General features: G+C 32.3%; 2 protein-coding genes across 10 annotated transcripts; one reads left to right on the top strand and one right to left on the bottom strand.

Annotated features, from left to right (window-relative positions):
* The first annotated feature begins 520 nt into the window (after positions 1–520).
* On the top strand, positions 521–5,811 carry LOC137831693 (zinc finger (Ran-binding) family protein). Of its 4 annotated transcripts, none has more exons than XM_068639475.2 (5): positions 521–1,239; positions 1,548–1,665; positions 2,064–2,416; positions 2,744–2,842; positions 3,672–5,811. In XM_068639475.2, exons 1-5 carry the CDS (start codon positions 680–682, stop codon positions 5,170–5,172), a joined length of 2,631 nt encoding a protein of 876 aa, XP_068495576.1. In that variant the 5' UTR covers positions 521–679; the 3' UTR covers positions 5,173–5,811. The 4 variants fall into 4 exon arrangements, with proteins under 4 accessions (XP_068495576.1, XP_090159884.1, XP_090159885.1 ...); XM_090303758.1 differs by having other exon boundaries at positions 556–1,239; positions 1,534–1,665; XM_090303759.1 differs by having other exon boundaries at positions 570–1,239; positions 2,072–2,416.
* A 684-nt stretch (positions 5,812–6,495) lies between these two features.
* SNF4 (sucrose nonfermenting-like protein) lies at positions 6,496–15,799 on the bottom strand. 6 transcript variants are annotated; one of them, XR_016521724.1, is made up of 16 exons: positions 15,690–15,769; positions 15,462–15,543; positions 15,068–15,378; positions 14,849–14,936; positions 12,962–13,129; positions 11,315–11,422; positions 11,151–11,210; positions 10,932–11,021; positions 10,338–10,472; positions 10,149–10,245; positions 8,511–8,655; positions 8,254–8,427; positions 7,396–7,459; positions 7,235–7,304; positions 7,041–7,158; positions 6,496–6,954 (listed from the first exon to the last, which is right to left on the bottom strand). XR_016521724.1 is itself a non-coding variant. In XM_068639476.2 (15 exons), the coding sequence occupies exons 3-15, from the start codon at positions 15,190–15,192 to the stop codon at positions 6,863–6,865; spliced, it is 1,437 nt and encodes a 478-aa protein (XP_068495577.1). In that variant the 5' UTR covers positions 15,193–15,378; positions 15,462–15,543; positions 15,690–15,799; the 3' UTR covers positions 6,496–6,862. The 6 variants fall into 6 exon arrangements, 1 of the variants encoding a protein (XP_068495577.1); XR_016521723.1 differs by lacking the exon at positions 15,690–15,769 and having other exon boundaries at positions 15,462–15,601; XR_016521722.1 differs by lacking the exons at positions 10,149–10,245; positions 15,690–15,769 and adding an exon at positions 7,706–7,893 and having other exon boundaries at positions 8,511–8,722; positions 15,462–15,601.
* Between the last annotated feature and the right edge of the window lie 8,625 nt (positions 15,800–24,424).

The raw sequence follows: 24,424 nt of genomic DNA, 5'->3' as shown, positions 1-24,424 counted from the left end.
GTTTGAGATAAAACAGTTAAGTTTTACAATTAAGAAATTAAAAAATTATTATAAGTAAATTCTAACGAAATTGACTATATTAATATTTTAAATTATCCAAAATACATTCAATTATCATATAAATAAATAATCAAATATGTTATCTACAAAATTAAAGTAAAATATAGCAACAAAAAAAACTTGCAAGAAAGCATGAGTTTAAGAAAAAAAACTAAAAGAACAATTAAGTGGTATAGAAAAAGTAAAACCATCTGAATATAATTAATGTTCTTCATTAAAGATGTTAATCTCCAATTGTGGTAAAACCAATATTTTGAGGTAATGAAAATTAAAATTATAAAAATGTTTTTCACATTTATAGAAGCTGAATACCAACTATTTTTCTTCAGTCTAGGCATAAAATGGTTTTCAGGAATAATTTTTTTTATAAGAACAATGAACTGAAATATTATTTCCAGGTAAATAAAAAAAGGTAATTAACATTAGTTAATATTTAATATCCTGAGTTTTTAATAAAACAGGGGAAATGTAATTGAAGAAATAAAAAGAGAAAACAAAGATGGAGTTATATGGTAGAAAGTAGTAGGGTTTAAGGTTTGTGGAAGAGTGTTGATGGAGGTTTTAGGTTTGCAGTCGATACTCTCATAATACCAAACACAGCACTGTTGTGATATCTGTAATGGCTTCTGGTTATGGTGCGTTATCTCTTCTACTAACCAGACGCCTCAATCTATACCCTAAACCCTTTTTTTCTCACTCTCACCTTTTCACCAAACCTTTCTCCTCAACTCCACCAGACCCTAACCCTAATCCCAAACCTTCTTCCCTCTCCGCCCGTCTCAGCTTCGTCTTCGATCAGATCGATGCCATCGAAAAAGAGCGTTCTCAAAAGCACGAAACGCTTCAGCGCATTCGAGCCTGGCGCCAATCCAAGGATGAACCCCCTCAAAACGACATCCAACCGGAGCCAGCACTCTCCCTCGCAGATGAAACCCCCCCGGAGCCGCCGCCCAAGAAGGCGGTGGAGCTGGAGCACCCGTGGCCCGAGTGGATCCAGTTGATGGAAATGCTCGTGCACCAGAATTACTTCGACCATAAAAGGAGGGACGAGGATAAAATGGTCCAGGACTCAGGGTTCAATCCGCCTGAGGTTGCTGAAGGATTTGATTTCACCAAGGATTTCAAGAGCGTTCACATGGCGTGTCTCAATCACGGAAGAGACCGTTTTGATATATTGAGGTTTGTGCAGCCAAGTTTGTTGATTCGTTTTAGTGATTGAATGGATTAGGTTATGCAACATAGTGACAGTAGTGAATAAATGTTTTACATTGTTAACCAATAAAAAATTAGAAATGACTTTTAAGATAGTTATTGTAAAAGCCAACGATGATATTGCTATTCAAGGCAATTTCTGATTGATTGACATTTTAAAAACGCATTATGAAATCAGTGATATTGTAGCTGTTAGGGCTTTGTTTTGTTGCGGAATATGTCTATGGGAAGATTCTATGCGCTACAATGATGAAAATTTAGATGATTGATTTCAGGTCCTTGTCGAGGAAGGATATTCAAGTTTTGGTTGGTTATGGATGCCCCTCTATGGACAGAAAGGTGGTTTTCTCTGCAAAACTTTTAAGAAAGCATGTTCACCTTGACGAAGGAGATGTAAGTGTTGCACGATTTGTTTGGTGCCAAACATAACTGTTCATTTTTTTAATGGTTGTGTGAATTGTGAATGTGGAAAGTTTCTTTGTTTGAGTTATTATTCCATCTTCATGTGTAAGTGAAGGGAAGTTATGATCTAGGCCATTCAACGGACACTGCATATTTATATTAGTATCTGTGTGTGCCTGTATTTGTGGTTGGCTGGCAGCAAAGGAACTCTTTTTTTCTGTTAGCATTCTTTTTATCCCTCTCCTACTCATGCATAGATGTCACTTTTTTCTTTGTTAGATCCCCTTTACCATCTCTCTTAGTTGGTCTCATTGTTTAATCCCCAACACATTACTCAATATTTAAATACGTGTTATTTATAATTTTGATGAGAAATTCATTGATATCAGGTCTGTAGTTCCTGCAGCTTGAGAAACAATTGTGAAAGGGCATATCTGCTAACAAACAAAGAGGATGAGGCACGGACTCTTGATGTCATGCGGCTCCTGCTCACTTTTGGTTTTGATCCTGTTGATGGTTCAGTCATCAATAAGTCACTTCTTAAGCAGAAGTCTGTGAAAACAGTGGTTCGTAAATTGCTTCACGAGGTTGTCAAGCTGAGTTCAGTTCCCATTGATCCAAATCTCCCCCCTCCTGTGATTAAAAAAGCACCACCAAAAGTGAAACAACCACCTCCTCCTCCAAAGAGACGAATAGGACGGGATGATGTTGAGATGAAAAAAGGGGACTGGCTCTGTCCTAAGTATGTTCCTTAATCTCTCTGATTTATTTGCTATAACAATAACAGTTTTACCAACTGACCAGTGACCACTGTCAGTTTCAAGTGAAAATTTCATTGTTTTAACAAATTTGTTATGCTTGGTACACTCCTTCTGAACAGAGTGCCTTTATTTTTGGGCATACCCCTGATGGCTGTCGCTAGTCGATTTTTCTTTTTATTTTCCTTCCTCCTTCTAGTAATTGAATATATAGGATTAGGCTGGGAAATAAATTGTGATAAGTCTTGGATGATATCACCAAACTTGATTTTTCCTGATATTGAATTAACATATTACTGAACACTTTTTAGGTGTGAATTCATGAATTTTGCAAAGAATACTGCTTGCTTACAGTGTGATGCCAAGCGTCCCAAGAGACAATTGCTGCCAGGAGAATGGGAGTGTCCTGAGTAAGTTTTGTCCTTCAATTTTAACATTAACCTTCACTGTTTCTGCTCTTCTGCCCCCTGTCTCTTTCTCCCTTTCTCATGTGCGTGCTCATGAATAGCTGCAATTTTAATTAGGGATGAATAAAAAAATCGTTACATATTTTGCAGGTAAAATTCGCTATGGATACCTGGGTACCCATAATGCATTCTAGTATTTTATTTGTTCGTTTGTTAACGGCATGAGTATGGGTATCATGGTATCCAACCTAGGGATACTCACTACACATTGTTGGAGACTTTTTTATGTATATTTTTTTAAGAATCAAGGGACCAAAACAAAGTTATAGGTGAAAAAAGGTTAACAATTGAAGAATTGTTTAAAATTTGATTTTATGGATTTATGTTTTTATTTATTTATACTTTTGGAATTAAATTTATTTAAAGACATTAATTTTGAGTTTATACTTTGTAGTATAACTATCTTGAATTTGTTTTTTTGGAAAGACTAATTTTTGTTTTTATTAATATTTCATTATACAAATTTATTTGGTTTATACTTTAAAGTGTAATTTTTATGAGTTTGTATTTTGAAGAATTATTTTTAAATAATCTTATTTAAAATTAAAAAAAAATCCACAGAAATCTATAAAAAACTAATGGGTAGATATTAGGACGTTGACAGGGTCATCCCAAATGATAGTGATCGTATCTATAGCTTAGGACAGTGTGAAGTGTTGTGATATGATTAATACTAATAGCATGCAGACTTATGTTTGCTGATGTGAGCCCTGTTGCTGATGTTTGCTGAAATGTTTTTTTGCTTGACTTGTGTTTATTTCTCTTCTGGCAGGTGCAACTTCTTGAATTACAGGAGAAACATGGTATGCTTTCATTGTGAATGTAAGCGCCCACCTGATGAATTTCTGGAGAATAAAATGCAAGATAGAATACAGGGATCCAAACCTATGTTAGATAAGATGGGCAGCCGACAAGAGGTTTCCAATGCCTGGAATTTTGACTTTGATGACAATGAATCAGATGGTGCAGATGTAGCTGCTTTTGAGTATGCGGATACTCATGCCATAAATGAAAAATTCTCTTCAGATAATAATGCTCAACATGGAAATCATAGGGGGTGGGAAGATAATCTTGAGAAGAACAACAGAGTACGAGGATCCCCTGATGAAGAATATGCTAATAGTGATTTTCATAAACCTGGAATAGGGTTTGATGATTTTGAGGATGAGGATGAGGATGATGTTGATAGTTATGAGCTAGAAACTACTCATAATAGTGGTAGTAGAATGGAAACATACAAAAGTAATTTCTCGGAAGATGAAAACTTGCCAGAATTAAAAGATATTGAAGGCAGTGATGATAAAAGGTACGCAAGTAACAGAACAACTTCTCAAAGAAATGTACAATCCCGGTCAATTCGCAAGAATACATCATTCTCTGAATCTGAGGATGATGAACTTGATTTTGTTACAAAAGAACAACGGTCCACTCTTTCCAATTTCAAACCTGGTAATGTTTCTGCTGCTGGCAGAAGAAGAAATGGCAGAGGTCCATCTAAGAAATTAAGCTTTGGTTCTGAATCTGAGGGTGACGATGGTGCTGGCTTATACTCTGATGAGGATGATGACATACATGAGGCATATTCATTCAGAAAAAATAAAGGGGACAAATTTAATCCATCCAGACAGAATAATGGGAATAGGCACAATTCTGGGAGAAGAAACTTCACCAAAAACCAGAATTCGGGATTTATGGGTGGTGGCCGAGAAAATATGTTCAGTGATGATGATTTTGATGGATCGTCCCAGCAGTCTTACAGAAATGGTAGGGATTCTAAAGGAAATGGCCGTAATAGAAGGAGTTTTGAAGATTTTGATGGCCCGTCCCGTCGATCATTTGGTGATGGAAGAGGGTCCAGAGGAAACAGCCGATCATTTGGTGATGGAAGAGGGTCCAGAGGAAACAGCCGATCATTTGGTGATGGCAGAGGGTCCAGAGGAAACAGCCGATCATTTGGTGATGGCAGAGGTTCCAGAGGAAACAGCCGATCATTTGGTGATGACAGAGGGTCCAGAGGTAACCGATCATTTGGTGATGACAGAGGGTCCAGAGGAAACAGCCGATCATTTGGTGATGGCAGAGGGTCCAGAGGAAACAGCCGTGGTGGATCATCCCGTCAGTCTTTTGGGAATGATAGAGGGTCTCGAGGAAATGACCGTAGTTGGCAAAGATTTGAAGACAGGGAACATGGCACGGGACAGTTAAATAAATATAGAATGGACGAGAAGGATTCTGGGGAATTTAAAAACAGTAGGCGTGTAATTGAAAGATAGCACACCACAGCTCCATGAATACTGCTAATTGCCAAGCAAATGTGATACAATACAAGCCTTAATAATCAGCCAGTGTTCATGAGATCAGTTCAAATAATGCACAAACTTTCTCCAATTTACAGTACCTGCTCATTGAAAAATAACAGGTCTTGACTTGGTTACGACTATTCAGTTGGGTGGTCAAGTTTGGCTTCATCAAGTTAACTTGCCATATCAGCAGTTTGTGCACTGTTATATTTGTCCCATCGATTGCAGTGTCTTCGCATAATTGTGTGGAATTCTTAAGGCACTCAGCGGCTATTTCTGTTTCGTTGAACTGAACTTGCGACCAGCACATCTGTTCCTTCTCAATTTGCACATTGGAAAGGAAGAAATCTCTGCAACTCAACTGTAATGGGTTTCTAACACTACCCTTAATTGGTGGCATTTTTGGTACTGCAGCTTAATATCATCATTTTCAGCCTGCTAGGGGTGGATTTGTTTTTCACAACATCTAGATTTCATAGGTTACACACCATCACCAAACAAGAAAATGAAAAAGAAACTTAAGGGGCCACAAATTTTGAATAAGCGGAGGTCTTAGTTTGTTTCATGAAATACCAATTTTAATATTTAAGCTGAGTGAGTCTTTCGTGACAAGTCATTGATGTCGATGTTTCTGTAAGTAATGTATTAGACTGAAATCTGATGGGTAAATAAATAACCCGACAAGTATCAATAACTCGAAATTTTCTTTATTTATAAGCTAAGAGTAGAAGAGAAAAAAAATACTAGAAAGCCAAGAGTAACTTAATGTTTTAATAATAATTTTTTTCTTTAATCACAAGGAATTTTACATTCGGGGTTACCTTTTACAAGAAAAAACGTTTGAAAATTTTGGACAGGGATCTTGTGCCCTCGACTAACAAGGTGGTAAACATAACCAACATCGGAACGTGGCATTTGCCAGACAAGCAAGGATATCTGGTTTGTCAAGTACAGACTATACAATAATTGGGCATCATATTGCTTCATCATCAACCCGTGCACCATTTGGAGGTTTGAGTCAGTGAAGTTTACTTCTTTTGCTGTGGATAATATTAGAGTGAAAGAAAATATTTCATCTCCCTTGCATAACCCACTACCCTCTTGTCCTTTTATAGTGGTGAGTTTGAGATAAAAAGAAATTAAATTTGCTATAATACCTCTTTTTACATCTGTATTTATTATTTCGAAACAAAATACAAGTTAATTAGTATTTGAAGTTAAAATAAAAATATAAAAAATGCAATGTATTAAGCATGTAAAAATGGAGTAAAAGAAAGTGAATTAGAAACGCTGAAATGGTATGGAAAAAAAAGACCCTTAAATTACAACGATACAACCAACTCCAACCAAGAGCATGGCATGGTGCTGCATACGGCTATATAGTTCATCTTTTCCTAGTCTCTCTGTTTTTATTTTCTTTTCACAGTTTCTCCTTCATTTCTATTAGCACTGGACACATGTATTGCAGATGTGCCGGCACACAGGAGAAACGATTTAGTTGAGATTTTTTAAAAAGAGAAAAGCGATCCTCAATTTACAGAATTTTCTCTCAGTTTCTTCTTCTATCCTAAAAAAGCATACGAGGACAACAGCACCAAGGAAGGCTGGGATAGCATCTCAGAAAAGCAGTGCAAATACAAAAAAGGAGTCCTTCACATCACAACTAACCTAACAAGAATCTGAACACATCACTTAAAGAAATAATTCCTTCCACGCGCTTGCTGCCAGCCTCCACAACCACAAGTCTCCTAACCCCTGTAAAGTGAAGCAAGTCAGTGAACCAAGAAACTACTGTCATTTTTTACCCTTTCCCTTATAATAATCAATAAAGAAAACAATACCAGGATTAGACAGCCGCTCCATCACTTTGTGCAACGAATCAGATCTCAAACACATGTGACATCTGTGACCGTTGAAAAGCCCATAAGGAGAACTTGCATCTTGCCCCAAAAGCAATGCCTACAACCATGAGTGCAAATATTTAGAGCCAGTTTTTGGTAACAAACAAATGTACTATCTATTACGCAGTAATCACCTGGTGAATACTAATTTCATCGAGAGATGTCCGAGCATATGCTTTATCTTTAGCCAATGCAGTAATATCACTGAGAGGAAAATAATAGGCACATTTCATATAGGCTGGAGGAAACCTTTCAATATACACATGGGACAAAAGGGGGAGAAAAGAAATACTACCTTCTTGAATAAATGTCAAGCAAAGAATCATTGTCATCCACAATAGGTATTGAGCTAACTTCAGCTACAAAGAGAAAGTAGATTTGCTAAAAACAATGTAAATGGGGTAATTATGTGTTATACTTTAATATGATTATGTAATTGGGTAAGGTAACAACTAAATAGTGTAACAATAAACCCTGTGTTCATTGCTTTCAATACATATAAAATTTCTGCTGTATGATAGACACAGATTCCAATACACATCTCTCTCTAATATTCACATAGAATACAGAAAACTAGGCAACAAATGCTATGCGATTACTCTCACTTTTGCAACTTTAGCAATAATATGGTAGGCTCCAATTGCAAGGTATGGAGTTGAGTCCCACATTCGAAGTATGGGATTCTAGTGTGGGGTTTGTAAGGCCTTGGAGTCTCCAACTACAACAGCTAGCCTTTTTCAAAATAGATCAATTCCCATGGCCTCAGTGAAAGCTATTTCCCAAATGTATCCCTCTAGCCAAAAACAAAAATAACAATCACAAATGTGTTATTGAAATGACACTTTATGTGGAGAACTCCTAATGAAACATGGTGAGTACCATTCCATATGGATGAGTAAAGTTTTTTCATATTTTCGGATTTGAGTCCCAACATATAATATTTGCCAAACAAATGAAAGGTGCCCTGTCGGTGCACAAACCTCCCCTTCAATTGTGGTCCATTTCTTAATTGATATAATTATTTTAATTATGAAAAAGTCTTTGAAAGAATACCCTAGGAGTGAATGAGGTTGGAAAATTTAGTGGAAAAAACCATTACTCAGCAACTAACCAGAACCAACACCTTGATAACTTCACACAGAAGAATGATCACCTTGAATAAACATTGACAGAGCAGCACCAAGAGAAGCACTTGGTCTCAGCATTGCTAGTGGCCGTCCATTTGATTCCCCAACTTTAGGCATCCATGCACCCAAATGTATTGAACCTACTTGAAGTTGAAGGATGGGCAAGGAACTCAAGGAGTGCTTAAAATGTCTGCATATACCTGATAATTTGACTCCATACATCAGTTCCAAGTCCAACTTCCATACCATTTATCTATCTATAGCCAATTGACCAGAAGTTTACCTTTCAGTATTCCTGATAGAGACGCAAGATGTAGCAGTTGAGGAAATGAACCATCCTCTGAAGCAGAATGGATGATAGGAATGGTTGACACCTTGTTTTGCAAAATCTTCAAAGCCACATCTTTTAGACATTCATGGGGTCCGGCCTAGCAAAAATATCCAATCATAAAGACTCAAGCTCACCTCCTGCCCTCTTATACATGGAGGGGAAATCTAGAAACATAATCAGAATGAAGTGCTAATGCATTTTCTTCAACATAAAATGTTAAATCACCATCCCGTATATCAAAATAAACCTAAAGATTTATATTAAACAAAAATGATAAATAGTATAGAACAAAAGAAGAAACAGATAACTGAGAGAAGCAATGAACACTATTAACAAATTCATCCCACTAGATGAAGTTGACTATATGGATTACACAAAACCATTGGACTTGGTTAAAAGACCAAATCATTAGGGATATATTCAACATGAGATCACTCTTAACAATTTTCTCCATTGTCCTTCCAGGTCTCGCTCTTCCCCCCATTTTCACAAGGGTAAAACACCATGCAATCAACTTTCCTCACCAGGGCTTCCAGTCTTAACTTGAAAGGGAGAAAAGCTCACTACAGTATAGTCACCTTTTAGCTTCAGCAAAAAGTTCATCCAAAAACTAAACTGGCAGAAAACATCTATTAGTCTAGACAGACTATAAGACCAATGAAAGTCCATAGGTATCAGGACATAATAATATTAAGAAAAAGTCTTAATCTGTCAATGTTTTCACATTCACCTCAGTTTTAGGGTAGCCAATAGCCATCCAAACCTTAATGTAGTCCCACCCTTGACTTCTACTGAAACCTCAGATTCTAAAAAGATTGCATTTCTACTTACGCTTCCTACAGCTAGCTATAAAAAAAAGCATTGCAGCATCCACCACAACACAAGAAATGGATCTAGAAGTACTTGATGGTATTCCATAATAAAAAAGGGGAAATTTCAGTCTAATCATCCTGCTCATAGCCTGATAGTGGACCAGAGTGGGACATAGCCCAAACTGTCAAACCCAGCAAAGAAACTCAAGCTAGGCCCAAAAGAAAGATCACTAAGCCCACATGGATGGAAAATTTCGTTAATTAGTGCCCATATGTAATTGAATACCATTTCCATCTGCAATTATGCATGTTATAGGTGTAGGCTGTAGATTTTCAGATCACTGAGCATTAGTCTTAATAAGGACTGCCCAACTTGTAATAATACATCAATGGTACTTTTCTTTCTCTGTTTATATTTAACCTAGTATAGCCCTAATTAATTACTAAGCACAGTATCCTTCTATCATAACCACAACAGCATCCACCACATATACTACAAAACAAATGTCTTATCTCCCTCTCACTTCCTACATATATCTATTACATACAGATTACAAGCATGACAAGACAAACTTTCAGTTCTAAACTCTAGTATGATTTCTCAAATAAGATCTTGTCTCACTTGTTTTTGAGTATACACACAATCTCAGTTTGGTTCAGTACACAATGTTTGGCTTGAAAGCCCAAGCTATGAACTAAATTGTACGTTTTTTCTTAAAACCAAACCAAATGAAACTCATGCATTAAGAAGAATGTAAATTGAACCAGTGGTATATACCTATATCTAAATGTCTTACAAGATATTCATATTGTCTAGGACTTAAAACTCATCAATTATGTTGCAAATGCATTCCTGAATATGTCTGCTTACAACCCTGAATAAAAAGTTGACAATCTTACACAGTTTGAAATTGGAAGAATAACTTAGAAAACACAGAATTTATCACAACTGCTCATGAGCACTTACATGAACAAATCGCCAGGGATGTGATCCCCCATTACTATCAAGTGTTCTGCGTAGTTGTAATTTTCCCTCTTTCCAGGCTGCTATAGTATGAGTCTCAAGTTGTTCTTGGGTCAAATTTGAACCATGATTTCCCAGCTGAAATTACATTTGCAATAACTACTTAATTAGAAGAACTATACCTCATGAATTCCATTATAACATCATATATTAGATGCTGAGAAGGTAACAACTAACGATCAAGATGACAACACAAGGGTTCTTAAACCACACATATCTTACTTTGGAAGGAATAGAAGATATTTTCCTAAAGACAGACCACCAATGAGGTTCCAGAATGCAAATACTTTCAAGGTTTTTCAAAAAAATGCATCTTTAAATTATTTTATATAAGCCCAAATTATCTTGTAGAGTTAATAAATGATTTATTATTAGCCTAAAATGAAGGTATCAAGATTGTTTTAAAATTTTCATCATTTTTTTTACCAGTTGCTAAGTTTTTGCTTTAATCATTTGTATGTTTTGTAGGACACAGATCATGACGTTTACCAAAAACTGGCACAGGAGAGTTGCATAAATGTTTTATTCCTCACAAACCTCTTTCAGTATTAGAATGAAGTCCATTGCACTAAGAACTCCAACAAACCGGCTCCTGCAAAAATCCCATAGAGGAGCCATAGATACACCCTGAAAGCAAATTGCATTCAAATTCATACAAGGTAAACTCATTTGCACAAACATGGGAATGTGCCTCATTTAAGTTAAAAGGAAAAGAGGGGGCCACAGTAATAAATGGAATAAAGAGGCAGGGAAAACCTGTTCATAAAGAACATGGAATGCTTGCTTAACAGGTAAATTTATATCCAAGGCAATGATCTGCAATTATAATAAACCAATGAAAAAAAAAGTTAAAACAAAGTAAATTTCACGTTCTTATTGAAAAAGGAGGAGGGAATTGAGAAGGTAAAAAATATTCAAACCTTCCCTGACTCAGGAAGCAAATCATAGGCAGTATGTGCAGACAGGAATACAGATATTCGCTGGCGAGAGACCTCCAGATCAGGCATAGGCATCCTGGAATTAGCTTCCTGGTAAATTATGAGATCATGTCAAGTAGCCTTTTTCTATTGCATAAGTCTAAGGCTACAATAAATTAAGAACTAAGGTATGAAATCGGATCCTATTTGAAATGACATTCATATGAAGAAAAAATAAGATATCTAAAGGAAGAAAGAAAATTTAACCACAGAGCCATACATTATGAGTGTGTTTGTTTTAAGATTTACAACTTTATTCTTCGAAATGTAAAGTCAGGAATTCAATATTCCCATGTTTGTAATGAGCTTTCAGAAAATAAAGTAGCAGTACCTTGTTTTATTTTAATTTTATGCCCAAGGTGAGGAGTGGGAATTATATTCCCAAGGAAATACAATTAGTTAGTTCCTGGCTCAACTATAGCTTCCACTTGTTTTTCTTTTTCTTCTAATCATATGAATTTTTAAAAACATTCCTACAAATGTTAATGAAATCCAACAAAATGCATTTTGAATTTATCTAAGAACATTCCTGTTAATAATATTCCCAAGAATGTCACTCCTAGGAATGCAATATTATACCATAAAACGAGCACCACCCAATAAAAAGGGGAAACGGACAATTGGATAATCTCCTAGGCAAAGTAAAAACAAAGTAACCAATAGAACAAGACTCTCCATCTTTTTGTACTTCTAATGAAAAGACTGTATTAAATATATCATGGGGCTAACACCAAAGAGATGCTGGAAAAATGTCACCCATTTTAAGTTATTCCAAAGACACCTGAAGCTAATCCAAAGAAAGATCCAAATAATGGAGGGTGTCTGTGAGCCATTCTAATATACAGTATGATCAAATCCTTCCCGGAAGTAGGAAAATGGTAGGTCCACAAGCAAGTCAAATAATTCAACAAGAATCACATTTTCCTCTTGGTGACTTTATTTGGTATGATGAACAAGGAAAATAAAGTCATTTTAACACAACCAAAAACATCAATATTTCTTCCAAATAGCTGATAAATCTCACTCTACAGTAAACTCTGACTTCAGTAATTCATTAAACTGAGATTTTACAGTCATGTGAATAGGACTACAAATGCATGCAAGTTTTTTCATCACAAAACAAACGGATGTTAATAACATAGCACTAATGCAGAGGAGAATCAACTCCTACAAGCCAGTCCTGTGTCATTCTTGTTGTGTTGTATTGGAAAAAACCCAAATCCAACATCAGTTAGAGATAGTATCAAAATATCGTATGTAAGTGGAAACAAAAATCCTCATCTTGTAAGACACTTTTGTAGGATTAAATAAGACCTAAACCATTTTCAAAGATGGTATATAGTGGAGGCAATCCTATTGGGAAAAATCTAAGTCCCACACTTACTAGAGATAGCGTCAAAATTCAGTATATAGTGGAGGCAATTTTCACCCCTTATAAAGCCGGATTTTTATAGGGTTTAGTTAAGTCTAGACCACTTTGTAAGATATTGCAAAGAGAAGTCCATCCACACAGGTGAAGCTCCAGTCTCAATGAGAATACTACCCAAAAACAAAAATTTAATAACAGCAAGAGGAGGAAAGGAAACTTACCATATTGTCAATCTCCATTTGAGATCTACCAGGTGTTTCGTTACTTAAGATGGAAGGTAAGATATCTGGTTCTCTCATTAAATGAATAGTATTCACTACTCCACAGCTTCCACTTACAGATGGCTGCTGCTCATCGTGCCGCCACTCACCATCTACATTAAATTTGTACTGCACATGAGTGGAAACAAGATTTTCCCTGTCAGTATAAATCAGTTACTCTTTCCATATTGTGTTTACCGGTACTTTAATGTTTCCTAAAACATCAGAGATATTATATAAACTAGATGGATTATATTAAACATACAAACACTATAAGTGGTTGTGAAAGGAAAGAAAGTACCAATAGATAAATCAAATATTAAGTTAATATTTACATACATACAAGTTATGGAACATTTCAAAAAACATGAGATAAACAAATCTGGATGTGCCAAAAAAATGTGCCATGAGTTCTATTTTATTCAACATTTGTTCCATGATAAAGCAAAATACAAACCCGACCTGCCAAACTTCTTCAATCTAACTATCAAAAAATTTTAATATCTCCCACAATAAGAAAACTAATTCCCAAAAGAAGACGGAAAACAATCGTAATGACAACAAATTTTAGTTATACTGAAGAATTGGCAGCATTTACCAGAATATTGCATTGAATGTTTATGCATGAGTTTGAATAATGGTCAAATAACTCTTCCCCTTTTTTTCCCAAATTCCCCCCCACCTCCGTTCTAGTGGTAACCAATACATGGAAATTATAACCATTTGGTTTTTTGACAGAACATTTTCTGTTTTTACTTTTAATTTTAATTTCTAAAATGCCACATTGTTTTCACTTTATTTCTTATTTTTAAAATCTTGTATGAGAAACAATAAAAAAATTACTGTTTTGCTGTTTCCTATAAAAATGGGAAATGAAGTGAAAAACATGGGATTTTTGTGATTAAATGCGGAAAAAAAAGTTTTCACAAACCAAACAGCCGCATAAATTTTTTTTCTTAATATCATTATATAAATTATACGGGGGCAAAGAGAGTAGAAAATTCAATATAACAGAAATTGCTCCTTCAAATATACAAGTAAGGCTTCATTATGTAGTCAGTTGTCCTGATGTTAAATTAAGTGTAGAAAACATATACAGGCTTTCAATTTTACAAATAGGAAATAGCTGCAAGTCAAATTGAGATCATGTAAAATTGATAGGTTGCCAGCTCCAGCAATATGACATGCTTCAAAACTCATGTGTTATAGTTGTTGATAGAGGATAGTCTGATTGGCAATCTAAGATAATAAACTTAAAGAGTTAAATGGTTCTATTGAATACATTAGTCCGATCTACCATACAATTGATCATCCTTCTTCTGAGAAAACAAGCTTGCATGATTTCCTCCATAGTCAAAATGACACAAATTACCCAAAGATTTTATCATTTATCAAACCATCAATATTTACTGTCCACTCTTTACAACAACTCCAACCCAGCAAGATCTACTTCCCTGTCTCCCATGAAGGCCATACCAACTTTTACCCATCAATTACTGGTACAAACTCCTAATGAAAGTTTAAAATTATCATGAGGTTCCTTACCAATTTTCACAAAATCTAAATTTAAAAACAGAACCATGCAAGTTGAAGTTTTAAAGTGATTCATTTACAAGAACACTTCTCTTATTTGGTTTTTATTTTTTCAGGCAACATGAGCAAAAAAAAATTGTCAAGATCATCCCCTCATACTGATCTGTCAAGGAGAAGCAATTGCTTTTGAACCTAGTGGCCGTCAATCACATACATACATGCATGCATGCTTACAAGTAAACAATGTAAAGGTGTCAATCATACTAAAGATTATTTCCTCATGTTTGCCAACCAAATTCAAACAGACAAAACAACCTGATGAAGCCCCGGCAATAAGTTGCAAACAACTTGAAACACAGCAGGGCACCCCTCCATCGGAGACATAGCTATATGATCTGACCATCTGTCAATACAATACAAGTCAACATTAGTAAATCAATTCCCATTCCTAACATCACAAAATGAGAAACCACTAAACAATCCCATATTCACATCTATAACAACCAGTGGCTTTGTAATAAACAAGAGGTATACCTCGTGAAAGAGCCACTCAAAAACACCCTTCTTCCCCCATAAGGCCACACAAAGCGTTGAGGAATCAAAATGGATCCTGAAACTCCACTTCCCTCACATGTCCCATCCGGAACCGGAGCAAACATTTCCCCCAACCAATCCAATACCTAAAATTCAGAGCAACTCCCCCACCTTCGAACAACAAAGCACGAGCACGAATCTGAACAACCAACCACGGGAATCCTCGGAGCAGAGGACCCCCTCTCCTCAGAAATGGAACATGCAGTGCACCTTCCCAATCAACGCCGCACTCGTGATCGATAATTCACCGCCTGAAAAATGAACCAATCACAGTGACGCCAATTAAAAATATATATGTAATAAAAAACAGCATTGAGTTTGCAAAGGTGAGTACAATTTGGGTGTAATCCCTCAGGCAAATGCACGGAATCAGCAGAATATGATTTAGGTCAAAAGGAGAGAGAAACGATTTGTCTCTGTGATGCGAGGGAGCGAAGAGAGCGAGAAAGAAAAAACGAAAAATGAGAATGGAAGAGTGGGAAGCACTAATTAAATAAATAAATTCATAAATAAAAACAAAAATAATAAAAATGGCAGGCAGAGAATAAAGGAGAAGAGAAACATTATGCATGTGATTCAGATTTCATTTCAACAACATCTAATGAAACTCGCTTCATCAAATCACTGCAACTCTAAATATTTATTCCAAAACCTCTTCATTAATTTCACCAATTTTATTTTAAATACCAACTTATAGTGCATTCATACTATTATTTAATTATTGTAGATTATCATAAAAAAGAAACAAAGAAAGAACATTACACTAAAAAGTAATGTTCACTTAATTAGGTGAAAGAATATGGGAAAAGAATATCATTTTATTTATTATTAATAATTGTTTATTGTTTTTAACACATTTAATTATTTATGGTTTTTAGTATAAAAGAGCATTCGTAATTTATTATGATGTCAGTAATCATAATATTTTTTTTTAATATATTTGAAACATAGTTGATTGTACAAACATCATATGAATTATATTGTAGTCACATATTTTTAGCATCTTTTTCTTGAAATGTGGTAGGTGCATTTTTTTCATTAATTATGGATCAAACTAGATATGTGCAATTTTTTACAGCAATTATGACTTGTGACCAATATAGATAATAACTTACATGATCATTTATTTTATTTTATTTTTACATTGATGGGTGAATCATTTTTCTTTGTTGAATTTAATTTTTTAGTTAAAATTTATGTTTTTTTTTTAGTTAAAATTATTTGTTCTTGCAAAGTGGTAATGATAAAAATGATGACAAACTCAAAATAAATGATATCATGTAATTATTAATTTTTCAACATGAATCTCTGTGTTCTCTGTTATACTTGATGAGATTGTACGTATACGTTAAACACGTCAAGTAGTTTTCAATATTGTCCGTATATTACTGAAAGAAATAACATATCAAACAGAATTTGAATTCCATTCAAGTCTTCAAAGATTTTTGCATGTCATGAAGAGATGGCTAATACGTGTTCTACCCTCGTTCAAAAAGGTGTTCTATCCTCATTCACAAAGGTCCCATTTCGGATGTGAAGATGGGTTAATTTCATATAATTAATTCCATTAAAAACAATATAATTAGTATTTAACCATGTTACATTGGAAGTATTATTCAGTTTTCACAATTTTATAGTTAAAATGAAGTTAAGATATAAATTACATTTAGTCATCATTAAGTGGGATAATCTTGAATCACATTGTTTAAATCTTGTCAGACACTAAAAATAAATTTTGTGTTGAGACAATTAATTAAGTAAAATATATAAGTATAAATCTTCCCTTAATCAAAATATTAACTCGAACATTGACTTATTTAGTGTTTTTATAAATACACTTCACAAAATGCAAAATGAGATAAATATGTGTAATTGTCGTAGATCTCACGTTGATTATAAATTATAACATTTTATAGTTTATAAATGGATCACCTTATAAGACTGAACTAAGCTTAAAGTGTACTTCTTAATATGTTATTAAAGTCATTTAAAATCTATTATAACAATAATTTATTGAGTTTATCAAACCATCTGTTATCGGATACTATCAAATAACACATAAATATATTGTCTCATATACAAACTCCAATCATAAAATACTTTTACTTAAGTGTTCGAATATCTTTTACAAATATTTTACATCCGACAAATATCGAAAACAGTAACCACTAACAATTATTCAAACATATAATCCTTTTCCATCATAACAATTATTAGAAGACATTATCCTTCACAATCAGTGTAGGAACATATAGTTTGTCATACTATCAGTTTAAATTTTTTCAATGATTATTTTGCATGATGTCTGTTCTGTGTAATCGATAAGCAATCACTTCTATTTCAGAATGGGACATTTAATTTGCTTAATTTGATGGATCTTGTTAAGCTCCGTTCATGGTTTTGATTTTTTTATGAAAGAGAGGTTGGTGAGTCCTATAAGTTATTTTTAGCTGCATGAATATGCTTTCATGACGTAGTTCTTGATGGTTTTCTTTTTTTTGTTTTTCTCCACTTTACATCAGAGTTAGAATATTCCTAATAACTTGATTAATTAATTAGTTTTACTTGAAAAGAAAAAACATAAAGCTCGTAAAATATATGTTAATATTTTTAGAATATATATATATATATAATATGAATTTATGTTACAAATTTAATTTCTAATTATATTAATATTTAAATGAATTTCAATTTAAAATATAAATATATTTTACTAAATTTTTTATTTATATTAATTCATGAAATAAATAATTTTTTTTAAATTTTTTCTTTGTTTTTTAATTTTCTACGGATAAGATGCGAGATGTAGTAAGTTTTTCACTTTCCTTTCATTATCAGATTAGTCTAATCTAACTAATTTTTTCATCTCAATATAAGTTTTAAAGAATAATATTGTAATAATATAATTGGACTTGAGGAAAGTTTAAATATTTTTTTAGAAGTTCTTATATTTAATGATGGACACTCTGATAATTGTATATGTTTAGTTTAAAAGATTTATTAATAGAATTCAACTTTCTTGTGTATAAGTATTTTAATACTGTGGCTTATAAAGAAACTACTTTAAATGTGTTTTAAAAATAATTAAAAAATCTTCACACTATTTACGTATTTTTAATTAAATTATTAATTGTGCTTAATAGGTTATTATACAAGCTTTTGGATATAATAATTTAAAAGTCGAAACCTGTAAAATTCACGTTTTTTCCTCAAATGGTTTAATAGGAACCAAAATGAATGAAAGAGTAAGAAACAAGTTAAAAACACGACTAATAAAGTAATTTCTCACCTTATATAGTTTAATATATATTGGCTTCTACGTACAGGTTAAGTTGAGAAACAAAATTAAAAGTCAGTTTAAGTCTAATTAAAATTATTATTTTTATGATCGTATTATTTATATTTTTTATTTGAGTTATTGATATAAGTTTATTAAATATTCTATCAAACAATTAATATGACTATTATATTCCTGAGATATAATCCAAAAGATGAAGAAAAGATGTGAGTGATGATGGAATCTAGGTTTAGTTTTTTCATCAATGTAGAAAGTGAAACAGAGACAACAAAAATTTTGGCAAATTTTTCCTGCAACCCCATATTTTTTCCCTTGAACTTTATATTTTTTTAAAAATTTTAACAATGTATTGTTAAGTATGGTGAAGTTTGATGTTATTTTCTTATTTTTTTTAATCGATGGTGATGGTTTACAGTAACTGATAGTGCATTTTGTTTGTCGAGATAAGTTTTCTAATATTTTTACTTATATTTTTTAAAGTCACTAAATTTATAAAAAAAAATTATAAAACTAAAATAAAAATATCTTCAAATTGAGAAATGTTAAATATAATGAATTTTTAAGTCAACACGATCTTAAATGATGTAATTGTTTTTCTAATCACTGTGATTAAATAAGAAAATAATAAAAATAAATTGAAAGAAAGACATAGAGTCTTATTTAAAAATGTGATATTATGGTTGATTTAAAAAAATTAAATGATTTTTCAGAATTATTATGAATGAAGAAAAAAACGTACAAGGTGGAGAAAAAATTTGTTTTTTTTTTCACTTCTTTATGTACTTTTATAGGATGTCGAAAAAGTCTAAAAAAAAAAATATGTTTTAGCTTTTTTTATTTTAGGAATCATATTTTATACATGTGAATTTGAAGATATATATTTTAATGGATAATCTAAAAATTATTCTGAATTGTAATAGTGATATGTTAAAACAATAAATATACTTATTTAACAATTCAAAAAGTTAATATTTTATTTTTATTTTTTTTAATTTCAAATATTATTATATTATTTTAATAATATTATTTCCTTATAATAATATTATTATAAGGGGATCGTATTATAAAAGACAAATAAATGAATAACAAGTTAACAAAATTTAAAATGTATGATTTATATACATTTTTAAAAAGTATAATTAAGATAGAAAATAAATATTAACGTTTCCAATTTAACCAACTGACTACCATCACTCTTAGTAAAAGAAAGAAGATCATCCTTATTAGAAAAATCAAAAGTAGGAAAAATGTGTCGAACCTAACTCCAAATACGCAAAAGCATTAGCAGATTCAAAAAAATAAATGTTGAATAGATTCTTCGTATAGACCTTTATTTTGAATATGTTGATATGTAGGAAGCCGTCCATGAAAAACTTTCCAAAGGACAAGAGTTTTGGAAGGCGGAATATATGAAGACCAAATAGATTTACCCCAACCACAGAAAATCTCTGGTTCTGAGAAAACCAGACTCATCTAGAATCCAATTAGGAATATCCTGTTCCGTCCTAACCTTGATATGACTAAAAAGATGAGGCATCTACTATAAAGACAATGAAATATTCCAATCACCACCTGTCCACAACTGAGAGATTGTATCCGGAATACTAGCATCATCAGATAATCCTGTAATATTTGCTAAAGAAGTAGGAGCACACCATTTATCATTCCAGAAATTAATAAAAGAACTTGTACCAACCGTCCAAGAAGTACAATCAAGTATAGTAGAATAAAATTGCTTAATTCCAGGCCAAAGAGATGAGGATCTATAAACCATTCGAAACTCATATTTTGATTTAAGGACCCTAACTTTAAAGAGCAAAAACCAAGGTTTGTTGCTATAAGCAAAGTTTCAAGCAAGCTTAATAAGATATGCATTATTTTCATAGTGAAGGTTAAATTGGTTAAGCTAGCTGTGATAACTTTTTCTATTTGGATGATATGGCGTATGAGGAATTATGCTCGTTTTTAGGATAAGATTGAGATTTATAGGGCTATTTTGGTTATTAAAGATTTAACTTGTCTAGTGGGTAATTTGTCTAAAGCTTTAATGAAGAATGATATATTCGATTTCAATGTGCTCAAGTTTTTTTATATTAACACTCGTACTGGTAAAGTTCTACATCCTTTTCTTGTTAGATGAGAGTTTCCTTCATCGGGCTGGTTAAAATTAACATTGATGGGGCTGCTAGGGATTATCTAGGTCTTGCCGCTTGTGGAAGTATTTCCCGTGGGAGTATGAGGGAGTTTATTGGAGCTTTATATGCGTTTATTGACGTTCAGACTGCTTTGGTTGCTGAATTTCATGGAGTTATATATGTTTTGGAGGAAGCTCAAAAGTTGGGTCTTACTAATGTTTGGCTAGAATGTGACTCTGCCTTGGTGGTTTGTGCTGCGTTTACTGCTATGACAAATGTTCCTTAGATGCTTTGTAATCGATGAAATACTTGTCTTAATTACTGTGGAAAAATCAGGTTTATGGTTACTCATATTTTTCGTGAAGGGAATGTGTGTGCTGATAAGTTGGCTAATTTATGATTATTCATAGAGAATCATTTCATTGGTATAATAGACTTCCATCTAGTTTGTTCTTAGAATTCTTTATTAATAGGTATAGTCTACCTATGTATTGGTTTTGTTAACATATATGTTTTAGTTTAATCTCCCCATATTTTTGTATTTTCTTTTTCTTTTTTTTAATAATATTTTTTTATGTGACGGCAAATGATTATTGTTATTTGGTGTTATTTGAAGTATCAATCTAAATGAGATGTCAAGTAGCATGGTGATAACTAACATGAAAGCTTTTTATAAAAAAAATATTCACATTTCCACGTATTTATTATCATTCGGAGAGAAATAGTATAATTTTGTCAAATATTTAAAATAAACAACAAAAAGTTGTTATTGTTTTAGATATGAACGACGTGACCCTCTATGTAATTCCAAATACATTTGATAAAATAAAACAAGGTACACATTATATGTAATTAATGTCGTGTAAAAAATATGTCTTTCTTTTTAAATAATACCATGAAAAAATTGTACTATCTAACAATAGTCTTTTATTAAATTATGTGTTTGAATGAATTAGTTGTAATTTAATGTTAACTTTTGCATTATTTGAGTTAAATTAAATTTGGTTAAAATTAATAAATGTTGTCTACATTTTTTTGGCATACAAAATGATGGTAATAAAAAAATATAAATCATACAGGGACTGTTAGAATGAAAGATATTTTGTATTTGGAAAATGATATTAGTAACAAACAAATGAGAATAATATTAACAAAGTTTAATGGGTATCAATGATAAATAAGTGATAATTAAAACAATGTTAAAAATAAAAATAATTTAATACCAATAAGGACTCAAACGAAATTATTTATTTTAAATTCTATTTTATTCAAGTCAAACAACTTTTTGTATCTTTTCTAAAATTGTTTTTAAATCAATCTATATGTGTTGATTATTTTGTTATATCATTAAATTAATTGCAATATTTCTCTAGATTAAAATTTTATTTATTTATTAAATTTCAACTGTCGATGAATGTCATTAAACTATTATAATGAATTATATTGATTTTAAAATTAATTTGTATTTAAAATTTCAAATAATGTATACTGAATGATCGCTTATAACAATAAAAAAAACTATAACTTTTATACACAGTTAAATTAAATCAAAATAATGTGGTTAATACGGTGATTGTTGTTTTTCTAACTTATAGTTTTAACATGTATAAATGGTTGGTTTTTATTTTTAAGTAAGTTGAACAGTGGAGCAGAAATTTTATTTGGATCGGTGATATTATGGAAAAAGACACAATTAGAGTTAATTGGGCTAAGATTTGTTCTCCTATTGAGAATGGAGGATTGAAGATTATTAATTTATATAATGGAAATAATGTGTATCTTTTTAAGTTTACTTGGAATTTTGCTTATAATAACACGCATTTGTCTATTCTCTTGAAAGCCATAGTTCTTAAATTAAAGTAACAATTTAGAATGGTTTGTAGATCCTCCTCTATTTGACATGAGATTAAACAGTTTTATGAAATTATTCTTGAACATACTTTTTGGACTGTTGGTACAAGTACTGGTTTTTGAAATGATAAATGATGTTTCACTCTCTCTTTATCAATCATTGTAGGGGTACCTAATGATTATAGAATCTCGGATACAATTTCTCAATTCTGGACTGGTAGTGATTGGAGTATTCCCTTGCCATTACAGCAGATGCCTCCTTTCTTTGAACATGTCATCATTAGGCAAACACATGATATTCCTAATTGGATTCTGAAATATTATGGGCGTTTCACTTTAAGTCGCTAAGACTTTTTTTTTTGGATATAGGAATTCCCTATGGCTGGGGTAAACTCATTCGGTCTTCATATATACCTCATTCCAAAACTCTAGTTCTCTGAAAAGTTTTTCATGGGCGACCACCTACAAATCAACACATTCAACATAGAGGTTTGCATATATGTTCTATGTGTATGCTTTGTGAAAAAACAGGAGGAATCTATTCACCATTTATTTTTTGAATGTCCTAATGTTATGCATATTTGGAGTTGGAAATGACAAATTTTCCTTCTCATCTCTCTAATGTGGATGATCTCCTTCCTTTTATTAAGAGTGACGGTAGTCCTTTGGTTAATTTGATTAAACTTGTTGTAATAACTTTTTTCTATTAGGACGATATGAGATAAGAGAAATTATGTTAGATTTCATGTTAGAATTGATGTTTTTAGGGCCATAACGGCCATTAAAGATCTCACTTGTCTAGTGGGTAATTCGTCTAAAAGTTTTATGTGAAATAATATGTTTGATTTCAATGTGCTTAATTTTTTTGGTATTAATACTCGTAGTGGTAAAGTTATATCTCCTTTTCCTGTTAGATGAGAGTTTTCTTCTCCAGGTTGGGTTAAAATAAACACTAATGGTGTTGCTAGGTAGGTGTTCTCATGATCTTGCTACTTGTGGTGTGATATTTTCTATGGGAGTATGAGAGAATTTATTGGTGGTTTCTCTGCTTTCCTTGATATTCAGACTGTTTTGATTGTTGAGTTTTATGGAGTTATACATGCTATTAAACAAGCCCAAAAGATGGGTCTTACTAGTTTATGGCTTGAATGTGATTCTGCCTGGTGCTGCATTTACTCTTATGATTAATGTTCCTGTAATGCTTTGTGAAGGGAATGCATGTGCTGATAAGCTTCCTAACTTATGCTTTATTCATAGAGAGTATTATTATTGGTATAATCAACTTCCATCTAGTCTTTTCTTAGAGTTATTTATTAATAGGTATAGATTACATATGTACCATTTTTCTTAATATATAAGTTTTGGTCTAGTCTCCTGTATTTTCTTGTATTTTTTTTAATAATATTTGTTTTCATGTGGTAGTAAATGATTGTTGTCACTTGAAGTGTCAGCATAACTGAAATGTCAAATTTCATAATGATGGCTAACATGAGAGTTTTATATATATATATATATATATATATAATTGAATAAATTTTTAACTATGAAAACTACAATTTCACATAAAATTAGAAAAAATACATTTAATCCAATTTAAAGTCTTTCAAATTATATCAATATAAAAAACAAAACTATAAAAATTAGTTTAATAACACAAAAGTTAATAAATGATTGTGACTTTTTTTTAATGCATTATGGTACATTTAATGAGTTAGAATTATAAAAGCTAGAAGATAATAATTATGTGTTTGATGAAATTGTTCACTTTTTTTACCATCACATCTTAAAAACCACATCCCCTTGAAGCACCCGGTTTTGTTTAATCCCCCACAAGTGTGTCACCTATACTACGTGATAGATTTCACACAATTTTTGTAGACAATCTTAAAACTATGCACTTAGGAATTTTGGATAATTACTTTTTTTTTTACCAACACATTAAAATACCATCAATAAACTAATGATATTTATTGAAAAAGTTATAATATTCACACTTATCTCACTCAATTAAAG

Source organism: Phaseolus vulgaris, chromosome 6 (assembly GCF_051622355.1).
Source record: "Phaseolus vulgaris cultivar YP4 chromosome 6, ASM5162235v1, whole genome shotgun sequence".
Lineage (NCBI taxonomy): Eukaryota > Viridiplantae > Streptophyta > Magnoliopsida > Fabales > Fabaceae > Phaseolus > Phaseolus vulgaris.
This window is presented reverse-complemented; position numbering and strand designations above follow the sequence as displayed.

Excerpts from the sequence above, each read along its gene's own strand:
- LOC137831693 (XM_068639475.2), top strand. The coding sequence starts at position 680 with ATGGCTTCTGGTTATGGTGCGTTATCTCTTCTACTAACCAGACGCCTC. Across the intron at positions 1,240-1,547 it reads GACCGTTTTGATATATTGAG|GTCCTTGTCGAGGAAGGATA; the intron begins GTTTGTGCAGCC and ends GATTGATTTCAG. Across the intron at positions 1,666-2,063 it reads TTCACCTTGACGAAGGAGAT|GTCTGTAGTTCCTGCAGCTT; the intron begins GTAAGTGTTGCA and ends CATTGATATCAG.
- SNF4 (XM_068639476.2), bottom strand. The coding sequence starts at position 15,192 with ATGTTTGCTCCGGTTCCGGATGGGACATGTGAGGGAAGTGGAGTTTCA. Across the intron at positions 11,211-11,314 it reads TGCTTCCTGAGTCAGGGAAG|ATCATTGCCTTGGATATAAA; the intron begins GTTTGAATATTT and ends TTATAATTGCAG. Across the intron at positions 7,460-8,253 it reads TCTGTCAATGTTTATTCAAG|CTGAAGTTAGCTCAATACCT; the intron begins GTGATCATTCTT and ends TTCTCTTTGTAG.